The sequence below is a fragment of the Vidua macroura genome, chromosome 5 (assembly GCF_024509145.1).
Source record: "Vidua macroura isolate BioBank_ID:100142 chromosome 5, ASM2450914v1, whole genome shotgun sequence".
Classification (NCBI taxonomy): domain Eukaryota; kingdom Metazoa; phylum Chordata; class Aves; order Passeriformes; family Viduidae; genus Vidua; species Vidua macroura.
The window spans coordinates 28,349,578-28,366,011 of record NC_071575.1 but is presented as its reverse complement, the minus strand read 5'-3'; the positions used below and the strand labels follow the sequence as shown (position 1 = coordinate 28,366,011).

Sequence of the window (16,434 nt, the reverse complement as noted above, 5' to 3'; positions counted from 1 at the left end):
ACCCTGCCACAGTACTAATCAAAAAAATTTGGAAGTGGCCACTGAGTTCACAACTTTGAATTGTAAAGTCTGTTGAGATCTAAAGAAGAGCATTTTTCACCTGTGGAAAAAGGGGTCTCTCATCTCTTTTCTTTTTTAAGCATTCTGCCATTAGTCTCTTCATAGCTTTGGGACAGTTGCTCCGTGCTTTGCTGAGGTCTGGAGATAGGTATCCTCGTCCCACCATGAAAATTATCTTTATTTAAGGGGAAAAAAGATGAAAGAGGAAGAAGCTGAATTGATAAAATAAACAGTAACAAAAGGTGAACATTTTGCTAGACTATTTTGGTTGCAGCAACAAGCTTTCTGCTCCCAGGAAACATTATCTGGTATTGAAATTGACAAATTTCTTAGAGTAATGCTTGCTAACCTATTCAGTACAGAGAAAAAATTAGATATTTCCTCCTCCTCAGAGAGATTTCTGTGGAACTTGAACACTAGTAAATGGTTACCATTTATAGTAATAACCATCTAAGGAACGGTTCTTCAGTGTCAAAAACTGACAAAAACAAGAACAAGCAACTCTGTGGCAGGAACAGAATGTCTAAAAATAAATCTTCTGTAAAAAGAAATATTCTGTTTTATATTACAAATTAACAACAACTTCACATTGAAAGGTATTTTAAGAAACACATGGACTTTGGATATTAAAACCCTTTACCATCTGAGAATTGATTCCGTCACATACTTTTCCAACACATAAGCTTATTCTTGACATCTGACCACCATCTCCACTCTCACAAAAAAAAGAAAAAAATCTCAAAAGAAAAAGAGAAACTCCTTCTTCTCTGTAGGAGAGGAGACAGACAGGCTTGGTATTTTTACAGTAACTCTTTCAACATGGGAGGCCTACATTTCCCCTAAGGATAAAACTTTAGCATAAAACCAAGTAAACTGACAGGAAGCAGGAAAACAAAATATAAACATGGTTAATCATCTCTTGTATATACAAAAAACCATCAAACATCATCATGTCAAGCCAAGGTCATTTACAATGTGGTTTGAGTATTGCAGTATCACTAACACTAAAAAGCACTTCCAAACCAGCTAATCAAAGATCCATTTGTGCTGCAGCAGTAATCACTGCCTTTTCTGAGAACTCAGACAACCCAGCAGGTTTATCACACCTTCTCTCCAATGAAGTCTAACTATTTAATATCTTGACATTGGGAAAAAAAAAACCTCAACAGAAAACCCTCACATCTCAAGCATTCTATATATGTTATTTATACTAACACAATCGTAGTCCTTTTTTAACTCTGCTTCAGTCACGTCTGTGTTGGCATCAAGGAGGAACAGAAAACTCCCATATGGCTCCTTCAGAAATCCCCATGTGCTGAGCAGGATTTTATAGTAGAGATTTGTGTACCGCATCCCTTACCTCTGCTGCAATCAGACTTACCATGATCTAGCAGTTGGCATTTTCTAAATAATGGCACAAGTTGAAATTATTCAAAATTCATTACTCTTTATGTTTCAAATAGTTTCTTTACAAATAATATAGGGGCTAATCTTTTATTTTAGACTAGAGAAAAGAGAGTATCACTACAAGAACAGTCTAGAAAAATCTGTTGAAGTGAGAGAAACACTCTGAGCTATAACAAGAATGACACTTTGCTCACTAAAAATCTTGGTTGTGTCATAGTAGCTGATGTAGATGCACCAGAGAGTGAGGAATATTTACAACTTTTCATGTAATAGACAAGGAGTGACAGAACTCAAGACATTAGATCCCATATGTTGGCTTCACTTGCATTTTAAAATTTGTTTCAGCGCTTCATTGTAAGCACCCACATCACTGCGTTTATCTTTCAGATCTCAAAAGGTAAAAGCTAAACAAGGCCAAATACTGTTTTTAGAAGGCTGGATCCATCTGGCCAGGAATCCAGACTTCTTCCAAAAGGCAAAACCAAAATTATAAAAAAGAAAAAAACAATCTAAAAAGGAGTCACTCCAAATTTGATGAATTGGGATGAAGTGTTCTGGCAGATAGGGAAGCAGCCTTATAAAATGGCATTCACAGCTGAACGTTGCTATGGTTTCAATTCTCAAGTACTGACAGTGAAAAAACAAGGGATAAGGACACAGAAGAAGCAAATATATCACTGCTCAGACACAGAATAGTTTACACCAAAGATCTTGATGCACAGATGCTATTTTCAGGTTAGACAGAAATAATGAATCAGGTATGCCTTCCCAAACGTGCCTATCCTGTGGAGATGTATTATGGCGCATGGGATCATTAGGACTTAAGGAATATTTGTTCACAATTAAGTAATCTTCTTACAGGATCCCCAGACTCTGGGAAGTTATATTGTCCAACAAGCAGGATTTGAGAAATGCTGATATCCTGCAATTCAGTTAGATGGTGCATGCTCTCTCAAAGTTCAAATGAATATAAAACACTTGGTGAGACGACTGCTCTTCTGTAGCAGTCCTGTAGCTGCACTATTTATTATTCAATGCAAGTGGAGAGGTGGGGGGAATGAGAAGAATAACTGAACACACATATGGCAGATCATTTTGCCTCTGCAGAACTATTCTAAACTAGATTACTATTAAGTAATCTGCTCTCTCCCTAATAAGTATCCTGGCAACCAGTCCAGAAGCTGAAAATCTATACTTAAAATAAAAAGAACACAAAAAATACCTCAAGAGAATTAAGTAAATTGTTGCTATGTGGCTGAGGGAGATCTAGAAAATGCAAAAATGTCATCTCACAGCATGAGAATCAGAAACATCAAACACACAAAACATCAGAAAGTTCACCACCCAAAGCTAAATCAATCTCTGTTTCAGACCACACTCGACTGAAGTCAGTGCCTCCCCTTACCTGGTCCCTGTTGTTGATGTTGGAGTATGGCAACTGTCCAGTCATCAATTCATAGAGAACAATCCCAAATGCATACACATCCGACTGAAAACTATATGGGTTTTTATCCTGCATCCTAATAACTTCTGGTGCCTGTATCAGAAAAGGCAATAATTAATTTTTATTTCTCTCCATCGTGCTGCACCTCACCTACCAGGAACAAAACATGGACTTGTCCAGGGTACAGGTGCAAGGCCCACTCTTGCCTTCAGGTGTTACTGGGTCCTAATATAAAGTGGATGCTGACATAAATCTCAAAATTCATTGCTTCTTTTAAGCTTGGTTATCCCTTTTATTCCTCTATGACAGAGCAAAATTACCTTGGCCAGGCTGAGAATGTATTTGGAAACTAGAATTCTAAGGACACTGAAAATAATGCCAGCTAACAGAGCTTTAAGTTTTTCCAGGGAGAAAAAGAGGAAGTGGAGCTGCATAGGAGATTGCAGTATGAAGCAACTCTTCTTGAATCCTTAAAATTTAAGAGCATCTTACTTTTTGCTGAGCTAGTTCCTCTACTCTTTTGCAGGATGTTTTGCAAGGCTTTTCTCACCTTCTCCTCAACTCTAGATTAATGATACTCATTTTCCTTAGCCACTATTTTCATTTCAGTATAAACCTCAGAATAAAAGATGGAGATACTAAAGTTTTCCTGCTGACTACTGGAAAACACATGCTTAAAGAAGAATTGAAAAACACTTATTTACTACTTCGTATTACTGTTTGTCTTTTCCAGCTTTAGCCAGCTTTTATATGTCAGTGTGCCAGAGGGATAGGAGCAGGAAGTTTGGCCAGAGGTAAATAAATTTGTTGAAACAAGCTCACCACTTCCCCCTTGCTTACCATCCATAGAATGGAACCAGACAACTGTTCAAACTGTTGGGATCCACTCCATCGTGATTTCACTGTAGCTAGACCAAAATCACCTATTTTTACTGTAAGGTCTTCATGAAGAAAAATATCTAAGGGGGGAATGTTAAGGGAAAACAGACAAGCAGTGCTGGCCCCGTCCTAAAGGAACAATGAACAGCTACAAATTTGCAACACGAACGTGACAGTTTTAACCATTCGGCATCACTGAAGGTTTCCACATCATGCAGGTTTTAAGCAGCCAGCATGGTGAATTATGGTATGTAAGGGTTATGTAAGTAACGACCGGGCCAGTGCTGAACAGACCATGGCCAGGTGGCTTTCATAAAGTGCCAAGTATGAGAAAAGCTGAAAATGTTCCATGAGCCAACTCACATAATCTTTCATTACATGAAGAAACCAAAGGATGCAAAAAAATATTTGTGATACCAACTAAAACTCCCTATGTTATTGCAATCAAATCAAAAGACATGGTGAGCATCTCCTATTTTTGTTATTAGTGAAAAATAATTCACTTTTTTCACTTTTAAATCACCTTCTTAGTGAAACCTCTATTTGGCAAATATTCACACATGAACAGCTTTTCACACCAGTAAGCTAATTTCTGGCAGAAAAAAAACCAAAAAACAAAAACCAGGAATGTTTTCACTTTCCAAAATTACATCTCTGGGAAAGGATACTATTACTCTTGAGGTCTCTGTGGATGATTGACTTGGCATGCAAATAACTGAAAAGGAATATCACAGATTAGGTGGGTTAGATAATACTTCACCAATCAATGATTCAAAATTCACTGTACTACTGAAACATAAATTGTGTCGACATTCAAACTGCACATTTATGCAGGCAGTAAAACTTCAGTTACCCATGACAGTTTCTGCAACATTCACAGGAAAAAATAAAATAAAGCTTAGACTTCCAGCTCAAATCTGATGCTACAATAACAATTATGCTCCAACTTCTGCTTTTCAATTCTAACCCAATATTCACAGTAAAAAGAATTTCACTGATTTTTTCATGCAATTCTGTGCTGAAACTTCTGCTTCCCAGCCTTAATGGGGATTGTCAAGACTCTGTGAGCTAGTCACAGCTTTACATAAGGTGTTTCTAAATTGCAAGAGCTAAATGTGCTTCCCAGTCTCAATGTGTACTCGGGTACACTGACTGGTTTTTGAGTGGAAAAAACATCCCCTGATTGCAGCCTGGATAAACAGATGGCAGGGAACACAGAGGAAAGCACTTGCCCCACAGCAGATACAGCCTGAATTAGTCTCCCATGGCTCTTTGTTTAGTCAATGAGATTGGCACAAAACTGCTGGAAAAGCCCCAGTTTGTGTCTCTGCTTTGAATCGTGTTCACAAAACAGCTTCTGCATCTCCCCTACCTACAGATGGAGCCTGGGGAGATGCACAGGCTAACAGAAGGCTAAGGCTGGTTGCTGCAAACACCTCCATCCTTTTGACTGAAAATGTAATGGAATACTGAGTAGAAAAATGGCACAATGAACTGCAATCATCACAGTGGTTTTTCACCTGAAGTGTCATTTCTCTGGTCTTACAGCAGTGTTCTGATTTTGACACACAGTATTTGGCTAGTTTGGTAAATTCTAACTCAATGGCCCTCAATGGGAATAAGGATTATCTACACTCCTTAGAACAAAATAGGGATGTTCTCTTCAGATGTTAAAACCTGTTATTCAGAGAGCTCTGATACTTTCACCAAATGCTTTGATGATTGAGACAGGACCTTGGGCTCAGCAAAGTGAGCAGAGAGCTGGCCTTATTTTCCAATGTCAGCCAGAGTGTGAAGGGGATAAGTAAACATTGCCCCAGTGCTCATTTGCAGACAAGTAATTCAATACTTACTCCATGCCTTGTGCAGTCTGTCGTGCAATATCAATTAGCTTGATCATTTCAAATTTGGTCTCAATGATGTGTAGATGGTGATACAAACTGGACCCTTCACACCACTGTGTAACAATAGCTAACTGGGGTTTTGTTGAATAACCCATGAAAAGCAGGATATTCACATGTCGTGTTTTCCTGTTTACAAAAGAATAAGAATCACGAGGAAATTGGATCAGGAAATCAGGAAAACCCAGGCAGATCTATCACAGTCTATATATATATTTCCAAACAGAATGTGTTGGGTCAATCTCAACCTCTTGCTAGACTAATTTAATGAACTATTCCTGAAGTTAGCCTTTCTTATCATACTAACATGGCATAACTACTCTGGGGTAACTGAAAAATGTCAGCGTTCTTATGTTTTCTTAAATTAAAAAATTAACATGGGATCCCAGCATGTGAGCCTTTGTCCTTGCAGCAGTGTGGACTAGGACAGTTCTATGCTATGTGACTGTGCCTTTTTCAGGTTCAAGAATTTGTCAAGTGATGCTGAGAGTAACTGCTGAAGAAACAAAAGGTAAGCAGTTTCTTGCAAATCCTACCACAAAGCTAAGTAATGATGAATCATAATGAAGAAAGCACAACTATAGCTAAATATGCCTTGGCTGGGTCAAAGGATAGAACAAGTGACTGTGTATGTTCTGAAACAAACAAACAGGCTGGGCTCCATCCAAGGGACAACCAGCAGAAAGCTGGAGTAAGATATTTGATTTCATTCAGTTCTCTCACAATTCTGTAAAGAAAATGAAGAGACACCCAAAGTAGCACACCCCAGAAAGCCTCTACTTCCACAACTATGAGCTTAGAGTTTTTGGAAGAAACATTTTCCTAGGGTAAAAGGCTGACCATTCCCTTTCACCATGTAGATTATTTGGGATGTTACTGCAGCATAGGTGCCCAGCTCAAGCCATCAGGTTTCCAGGGACAAAAACCTTCTTGCTATTTTGTTTTTTAAAACACAATTATCCTCAACACTGCTCCAGACTGTACTTTGATGTAATGTTTCTTCACAATATATATATTCTATAATATCAGGCTGATGGATCTTCTTTTAAGAGCTGAACCCAAACCAAATACCTCCTTGGAGATTGTAGAAGCAGTAGACATGAGAAAAGGAAATAATGAAGTGACTTTATAAGAACTACATTTAAAAAAAAAAAACCTCAGAGAAATCGATGTTACTGAACAGAAGCTATTAAACAACAGATAATATGGGCAGGACTGTAGCTGAAAAACCAACCACTAGTCATGTTCTCCTTCAATTTCAAAATGTGAATGAGAGGAAAGAAAGGCCTACAGCTCACTCTTAGGATTGACGGTGCCCTGGGGGTAGTACATTAGCAAAAACTAGTTCTGAGTGTTTGGACATATATGTATTGACAACATAGGTGTGCAGACAAACACATACAATGGGTACAAAGAAATATTTTTAAAAGGCTATTTTTTCTGCCTGAAGTAACATCACGTAGGAGTGAGATCAATGTGTTCCAATGGATATCTAAAAATTCAGTGATTAATGAAGCACAAATCTACACACATTTTTTTCATGCCAAAAAAATCATCTTACCTGAGCACTCCTACTTCATTTTTGAAAGCCTGTAACTGTTGAGGTGTGGGTGCCGTAACATTCAACATTTTCACTGCCACATCACCTTTTAAAACAGCAAGTTTTAGTAAGTGCCATTGATACATATTCCTCTCTTGAGAAAATGCTATTCAGAGCATCAGAAATTTTGGGATACATTGTTTTTTTAGCTTAAATTAAATAAATCACTACAATTTTAAAGTAAGTCAATATTCAGTAAAATGTAGAAATACTATTCTTAACTTTACTCTGAGAAATCATAGCCAGGCCAAAGCTATTAAAAATACACATTTGAAATCCTCATTCATCAAGATGCATACTTCTGCCTTTCTAATGTTTCACCTTTACCCTAATAATTTCTCAGTTCAGAAGAACATGTAAGATTTGAGTTTCTAAGCAATATGAAGTTCTTACACTAGCTATTTAGCACACTACTTATTAATTTAAAAATCATATTTACTGCCCTTCACGGCACTCTCCCCATTATGTCACATCTCTATTGTTCTGAGGAGCCCAGAACTGGGCCCAGCATTCCAGGTGTGGCATGCTAAGGAGAAGCATTGCCTCCCTTAACCTGCTGGCAATGCCTAGTGCAGCCCTGGAGCCCATCCTCCCTCTTTGTGGCATGGGCACACTGCTGGCTGCTATTCAGCCTGGTGCCCACCAGAATCCCAGGCATGTTTCTGGGAAGCTGCTGTCCAGCTGGGTGTGCCCTGGCAGGCACTGTGACCTCCTCAAGAACAGCTGTTTGCTGTCATGGCCACATACCATGCCACTTTCCTTTGTAGACTGTTCCAAATGATCCAGATCCTATCCTTTGTCCAACTGTGATCTGTCCATCTGGTATCTCCCAATCATCACTTGAATCCCGTCGACCAAGAGTTTTCTTTATATATGTGCAAAAACAATAAAAAGGAAGAAAACAAGTGCATTAATGTCTCTGAAAACAGCTCCTTTGTTAAAAATTACTCACCAGCATTTCCCATTATTAATGTCCTAAAAAGATGTTCTTTTTCAGATGTTGTCTTGTGACTTCTCAAGTTAGCCCTACACAAAACCTCAGGACACAGGTATGCCAAATTATTATGTGGCATGAAATATTTGCAACAGCTTTCTGGCAGTGTTAAAACCAGAAAATATTAAGAAATGCTTACCAAAAAGAAAGTAGTATTTGATTTAAAATTGTTAATCGTAATACTAAATAGTGAATTTTTTAAAAAGTGGATGTGTTTATGTTTTCATGTATTGTTACATAAAAATTTGTTACATACATTTGTTACTTTCAAAGTTTATGAATCATGGTGGGAAAAGTTAAGCTCTTACATGAAGGGAAAGTGGCATTACAAATGAGGCACACCAGTAAAAGTAAGTTTAGTCAATTATTTAAATTCTTTATATATCAGTCCCACAATTATTTATGGGTTTAAAGTGGGTTATCCCACTCTATTATTTATCGGTTTCATATTCATCTTCAAAATAATTTATAAAACTTGGATGAAAGAGGAATATGGTTGTGTAATATTTCTACAAAAGAAAACAGCTGATCTTTCCCTTACCATTCGATTTCTGTCTTCTGAGGATGAGGACGATTTCCTTTCCCGTTGGGGTCCTGGTGATTTCTGTAATGCTTTCACATTGGTTAGTGACCCAGGCAAAGAAGCAGGAGGTGTTGCAGACAAGCCTGCAGCTGAGCCTGAATTTCAGAAATAGCATAGTTTTATCTGTAAGAATCCACCTTACAAGAATGTATTGATATTAGGTGCAAGAATTGTGTTTAAGATGCAGTATCTCTAAACATCAATGTGAATGTTAAGAGAGAACGAACATATACAGGAATATTGTCCTAATATTAGATTAGTGCTCATATCTCAGATTTCAGGAAGAGACAAATCTATAGCAAACATCCCTGTATAGATAGTCTCCAGTCTCTTGTTCATGAATTAACAAAGGGACAATGTCTTTTTAAGTAAGAAAAAAATACTTTAAAATGTATTTTTAAAATTCCATCAATTTCTTTGAGAAGAACAATAGCATTTTAGTTCACAGCATCTACCTGTGATATTTCTTGTAGCTAAGCTTTTAGGAATCAAACGAATAGCTGAACTATTGTACTTCGGAATCAAAATAGACTAAATGCAAATAATTGAAATGTTTTCTGGTTGAGTCTCCAAGTGCCACCTGAAAATCATTTGGCTGTTTTAAAGCTATCTGTTAGCAGAGAACTATTATTTAAAAACAAATATTAGACTTCAGAAAGTATTAAAAAAGAACAAGTACGTAAGTTAGCTATTTGAAGCATATTCTAGGAAACACAAAAAGAACAGTATGACTGTAGGCTGTAGGTTATCTAAACAAATCTATGCAGGAAAATGTTACTAAGAGAGCTGTTTCAGAGACCCAGTGGCCCTTTTCAAATAGAGCACTTCACCTAGACACTGCTTTTCAAAATACATCACAATTATTCCTAACAAGGTTATGCTGATCCTTCCAATGCAAAGGACATAAAATAGGGTCAACTGTTAATTAAAGTCATGCTGCTTTGCTAAACAATGTATGTCATTGAACAAGACCTCTAACACTCCACTGCCTTCTCTCACATCAGTACTCTGGGAAGTGGTAGAAGACAATACTCCTCATATTCTCTTAGAAGCTCCTCTCTTAAGCAAAAAGTATCTCCTAATGACAACTAGACTTCAAAAATGGACTTAGTGACTTTTTAAACTGCTGCTTAAGTTCAGTCACTCAGTGCATGATAATTTATCAGACTATATATATCCATCACTGGACTCACTATGCTAAAATCTATACACTTGGAAGTGGATGCACAAAATTACATACCAACAGAAACAAAATGGGACACAGCATCTGTAAACTGTCCCACATAATAAAACAACAATAATGACATATATTGGGCATCCTAACTACATTTATAAGCAGCTGGAAGCCAGTGACCTGAAGGATGGACTTGTGTTCATGTTATGGCCACTACACTGTCATTTATTTATTATATGATTCATCTGAAGTCAAACATACATGGAATTAAATGTATGATGTTCCCAGAACATGAGCAATTTTCCAAAGGTTTACTGGGCTACAGATTTCCTCTGCAATAGCAAAGATCTGGGATGCATTTTCTTTGAGATAACTAAAATGTCCTATTTAAATTTTAATACTGCAATATGGGAACACTAGCACAATGTTCACCCTTCACCAAAAATGCACATGGCATTTCACTGTAGTTTCATGTTCTAGCACATGGCAGAATACTGTAGTTAATCTGTTCATAATAATACCAGATGGCCTGTTTTCAAGTTATTAGAGTAGAATACTTCAGATAATGCTGGATTTATGTCAATAGCTTGGACTCTGAAGCAGTACATAACATATTTCATTCTGCAGCCAGTTTGCTTGTTGGGAACACCTGTCTTCTTACAAAGACTTCTGGAAGATCTTGACAAGTTCAAAAGGTGAACTGCTCTTGATATATTCTGAAACAAGAGTCTTTGAAACAGCCAAGATGGTAGCATTTGAAAACCACACTACATGCACTGAACTAACCATTTCTACACGTATTATGTAGAGACACAAGTATGAACATTTCATGCTATTACTCAATAGTTGGTTTCTCCAGCATAAGAAATCCCACAGAGTTTTTTTTGGGATTTTGTGCAATACAACAGATCCATTGACAGCTCAAGGCCTGAATTACCCCCATGGCCAATGACATGAAAATCTAAGTGTCTTATTTTACATAGTACAAGACAGAAATACTGTTTCAGTCAAATTTACTAACTAAATAAAAACTACTAAAACCATCTAGAGCCCCGATGTGGTGTCACTAGCACACTGTCAGAATGAAGTATTTGTTGAAAGCTGACATGGCACATTACTTGACAAGCTTAAGACCTAACAAGGTATCAATGGAAATGTCTGTAATTCGCATTTGATTTCCTACATCACTTTTCAAAACATCAAATATTAAATACAGAAGACTGTTATAGCACTGAACTGACTTAAACTGAACAGTCAAGGAAATTCTAAGTTAAGGACATAATTTTATATTTGAAATCACTGCAATGCAATTCAATGCCCTTTTTTAGAAAGATTATGTTAAGGTCCATGTTAAGGAAAAACCTCAACTATGAAATTCCTTGCTTTTGAAGATTTAAGTCAGACTTCATTTATAATAATTTTCAAGCGTGTAAAGGTGAAAGTGAGTATGTGTGAAAAGCACATTCAAAGCATTCCAGCCAGGCCAAGCAAAAAACAGAGGTGTTTTGATAAACTCACACACTTACATACACACGGTGTGAGGGTGAGGCACAAACAGCATCTGTAGTTTTACTTATTTTGTTTGGGTGAAAACAAGAAAGAAGAGCCCAACTACCTCTGAACACTGGGCCAGGCTCAAAATCAAACACTATTTCACTGGGGACAGAATGAAGGAGGGGACTGGGAGTCCGGGATTGGTATTTCCGAAGACAGCGCATCAGCTGGTTCAAAGGGGCTGTTAGAGAGAAAGAGACGGGCAGGCAGAGACAGAAAGACAGACACATAGAAGAAATGAAAGAAGTCATGGGAAATAACTAGGATGCTTTGACTCCTAATCATAGATTTCTTCTGTACTTTGAAGGAAAAAAAGTCAATTCCCAAGAACACCGTTTCAGGACTGGAAATAGCCAATTGTTTTCAGATGCCAAGCAGACAGTTTATGATCAAAAGTTAAAACCAACAAGATCGCACAACATTTAAATGTTGGACAAAATGGGCAAAACTCTGGAGAGCCACACCTATCAACACATACAAAAAATAGCTTAAATGGCAATTTCCAATTAGTAGCTTGCAGGGTTAAAGGAAATTTTTTTCTTTGAAGTGCCTATTGCTGGCATTATTAAAGACAGCTCCATCAAACACAACACATCCTACCAAATACCAGATTTGCATGGGAGAAACAAAGTGAGTAGAAGTCCAGAGTACAAAACCTTTGAGATCAGGAAAGGGTGCACTATGGTAATTAAGATCCATACTTATGGCTGAAGCAAGTTATAATCAGTAGGAGATAACTGTGTTACTGATTTGGAGTTGGAAAAACTCTCATATGCCTGCCCTCCTTAGTATTTCTCTATTTTCAATATTTCTGCTTTATTCTTATATTCATAGGAATAAATACAGCACATCAGAAGCCCTCTTCAGGACCTTGACAACCAGTGGGAGAAATGACTTAAGAGGCCCGTGCACAACACGTGAAGAAAAATAAACCTCCTGATACTAGTTCTGACTTAATTGTGAATTAGGGCAGTGAGTTACTGAAGGAAACATAAAAAGACCTGGCTTTGGTGTAAGATCCTAATAATCTGCTTCCAAGAGTAGCACAGGCATGCAGTACAGCAAAGCAGCAACTTCAGCAGGGGTAGAGGGGGAGAAGAACCGGAGTATTTCAAGCTGCTTTAGGATGCAGCAGTTCCTATGGAAGGCCCATCTACCACAATGGTTTTCATTGAAAACCCCTGTTGTTTCCATGTGTGAAAAGGTAACAACAGGCATAAAGACCTTTGGAAGTTGTAGTGTATCTGTGTGCAACCATGTGAGTGAATAAGTGTGTGTGTGGGGGGGTGAGAGAAAGAGTAAAAAAGTAATTTTAAAACTAAAACTAGATACTACTTCAAAACTTTTTCTCCTTCTGTCTCCCCCACTCCCAGAATGACCAGCAAATGACTCAAATCTTTGTGAAACAAATACTAAGTTCATGGACAAGCAAATGTAAATTCACTTTTTTGTTCTAGTCATATTTTGCATTGTGGCTGTGTTTTGTAGGAGAAAGTAGGGTAATTGGAAGGGACAAAACAGTTATGTAATTAAAAGTAACACAGTAGTTAGTTTAAATGCTACTTACCTCCCTCTCCTCGTAAACTCTGATCTCTAATCAAGTCCTATAAAAAAATTAAAAAGCTGTGTTTAATTTAGGTATTAACATTTACATTCTAGCATTAATTGAGACTGATAAGTTTGTGAATTCATATGTTGCCCATAAAATAAAAGTGGTTTCCTACCCTGACTTACTAATAGCAATGACTCAAAGAACTACTATACTTCTCAAAATTAAGTTGCTTTAAAACAGCATGTCTCTGCAGTAAAGTGAAATGTACACCCCCCGAAAGAGATGCTGACAAGAAAATATTGACTTAAAAACATAGCTGGTCAAAACATAGGAAGAAATATTCAGTAAAATGTTCCTGTTACAGTAGCAGAAATGGTTTGAATTGTCATATCAGAACCTCAGACATCAATTTTCTGTACTGAGGTACATCAGTCAAATGAATCCTGCTTTGATTTTTCTTGTAAAAACACACGTTTTGCATAGCCAGGCACACTGTTCTTCTCAGAAATGACTAACTGCAAAAGGCTTTCTTCACCTGCAATCCTCTGTGAGCTGAAACTATCTTTTGCAACATGCCCAGACTAAAAGCAAACTACACTAAGGATTCTGTAAACAGAAGGAGAAAATTCTAGCAGTTTGCTTCTATATGTCCATTTTTATAATAAAGCCTTTTTTGGATTACACTATTTATTCCCTTCTTGTTCCATAATTATATTTGTTCCCTTACACACCTGTGCTTTGGCAAAAGCCCTGGCTATGCCTTAGCTGCACCACTGCCATATACCACATGCAAATGCCTACATAGCCACACTCTTAAAATTAACATTTCACCTTTCCGTCAGCTCACATGCAAAACTGATTTTGTGCCTCAGTGTCCAGGCGGATTTCAAGACTGCTCACCCAACAAATGACTAATTTCTAGAGAGCAGATATAAGGATAAAATACGAACTGTGTATGTTAGCAAAGTTAGCAAAAGGCAACATCTTGAAAGGTCCTAAGTGTCCTTATGCTAATACCAACCGTTATTATTAGTTACATTTCACCATCCAGAGATTTCAAAATTGTGGAAAAAACCTGAATGTTGCAGTTTCTGAACACTCCAAAGGAATGCTCAGAGCAACATAAACTGGGCTCTTAAACTCTTAAGGAACTATCAGAATATGTGAACTTAGCTTAATTTTTTAGTTTTCTTCAATGCCAAAATTATTACATGGAATACAAATACTAAGAAGTCTATCTTGCATAACAATGTGTTTAACACAGAATGGTTTGCAAGAGTGGTTACTGGCTACAGCTAACAGCATTAGCCTTGGGACTAATGGCAGAAAAAAAAAAGCAGTTTGGGGCAGAGTGTTTCTTTGAAAATGAAAAGGACAGAACTGCTTGGCAGTTCTGCTTTCAGAGAATGGATTATTTGTGTACTTACAGCCCTCAACAGCAATAAAGAATCTATTAAAAATGAAAAATGAATAATCTTTGAAGATTCTGGCAGACCACTGAGGATTATCTTAGAAACACAGTGTACATTGTGTACACAATGAATTCAACACACTGATATTCCCAAGGAACACATCACATCTATTCCTGATCTAATGGTTAGCAATACTTACATCAATATTGACTGGCTCGATTGTATTGATGTGGACGTTGGGAGCTGAAGAGGATCGGTCGCGTTGCCCAAATTGATTCCGATGGTCTTCATCTGCTGGTCGGAGGGGCTGTGGGATTGGAATGGATTTTGAAGGAGAAGGACTAGGGAGAATTGGTGGTCTGAGAAACAAAGTCAAGGAAAAAGAGGATTTAGGTCTACAAATGGCTTCAAACACTGCATAGTGGGTGTGGTATGTCCTTTTCAACTATAATAATACATAACAAAAAGACTGATCTAAAGCCCTGAATAAAAACAATTCATAATGAATGGTTTCTACTCCCCTATGATCAATTGCAACAACTCTCTGTTGCATCAACTACCTGATCACATGACTGTGAAGTGTTCTGAGTTAAAACAAAGAAAACTCTACCATACCATGCCAAACTACTAATAATAAATCCTGATCTGAAAAATTCATGCTGACCAACATGCATTGCAGATAGCAAGATACTCTGCAGTTTCCTCACCTCTGAGTAAATGCAATACACTCATTTTAATGGTAACCAATTGAGAACTAAAAATGCTTAACATCTCATATTAATGTTACAGTCAGAAAATGTCATAAAACAAAATGTATGGATGGGATTATTTTTCAGCAAAGAAAGAGTGAAAATTACATCTGGTCATTCAAGCCAATTGATTAATAATTATGTATTATTGATACTAAAAATAACATGGCCAATGTATCATTGATACTAAAAAGAAACATATCGCCCTTTAAGAAACAACTTTGAATAGCACAGCATTTCAAATGTTATTTACAGTGCTACAATGCAATAGGTTTGACTGAAAAGGCAAGTGTTCAGAATACACAAACAAGCTTCCTGAAGAAATGCAAACACTGCCAGTCATAAGTGTAGATAAAGCCTTTAATTATGGTATAATGAACTGAATATTCAAAAGACAAAACACTTGGGTTTTTTGTTTGTAAAAAGGCGGAAAGTCACTTCTTCGGTTATCCATTAATTTTGCTGAAGTGCTATGAACTGGCAATTATCTCTTACCCTAGTCAAGGTCAGTCACTGTTAAGCCTAATGATTCAATCTAATGGATGTAAGGCAAAAGGCTAATGGAAACACCTGCCACCTTTGTCAAAGAAAACTTTATGGTAAAATATACATCTGACAACAAGGTTTTTAAGAGTTGGTTTCTTTTTCTAAGTTCTAAAAGAGAAGTAGAGTCCTCCAGCCATTCCATGACTCATGGATTAATTATCAAGCCCACAAAGGCAATGTCCACAGGGAGAAGCTTCAGAAACAAAATAGACAGCATATAGCAGCAATATGTCCTGATGCCACCTCCTGTAAACAATACTCCTTGGCCTCTTCAAAAACCTTTGGGGAAACTAACATTTTCAACAGGACATCTTGGCATTTTTTCAGAAACAGGTCTGTTTTATAGCCTACTGTCCTACCTTTCATTGAAAAGTTTATCCACTTTGGCATTGATCCCAGAAATCAGTGCTATCTGTATCCTAAGTACCTGTCATCTTTTCCTTCCTGGCCAACAGTCTCACAATTGAAAATGGCAAAACAGTGCTTGTGAATTAATTCAAGTCCAGTAAGTCTTCCAATGAAATACCTGACTATGTTTGGGAAGTGGGGCAGGAGAGAAGAGGTGGTTTAACCCTGCTT

General features: G+C 37.3%; 1 protein-coding gene across 5 annotated transcripts in view; it reads right to left on the bottom strand.

Annotated features, from left to right (window-relative positions):
- Positions 1-16,434, bottom strand: part of BRAF (B-Raf proto-oncogene, serine/threonine kinase) — a 76,359-nt gene that overhangs the window by 9,315 nt on the left and 50,610 nt on the right. For all 5 annotated transcript variants that reach the window (XM_053978509.1, XM_053978511.1, XM_053978510.1 and 2 more), the window contains 10 exons: positions 14,760-14,919; positions 13,164-13,200; positions 8,827-8,963; positions 8,039-8,156; positions 7,253-7,337; positions 5,644-5,820; positions 4,459-4,505; positions 3,752-3,870; positions 2,873-3,004; positions 101-235 (listed from right to left, as the gene is read on the bottom strand). In XM_053978509.1, coding sequence (XP_053834484.1) covers positions 101-235; positions 2,873-3,004; positions 3,752-3,870; positions 4,459-4,505; positions 5,644-5,820; positions 7,253-7,337; positions 8,039-8,156; positions 8,827-8,963; positions 13,164-13,200; positions 14,760-14,919 — 1,147 coding nt within the window. The remainder of the gene's footprint in view (positions 1-100; positions 236-2,872; positions 3,005-3,751; positions 3,871-4,458; positions 4,506-5,643; positions 5,821-7,252; positions 7,338-8,038; positions 8,157-8,826; positions 8,964-13,163; positions 13,201-14,759; positions 14,920-16,434) is intronic.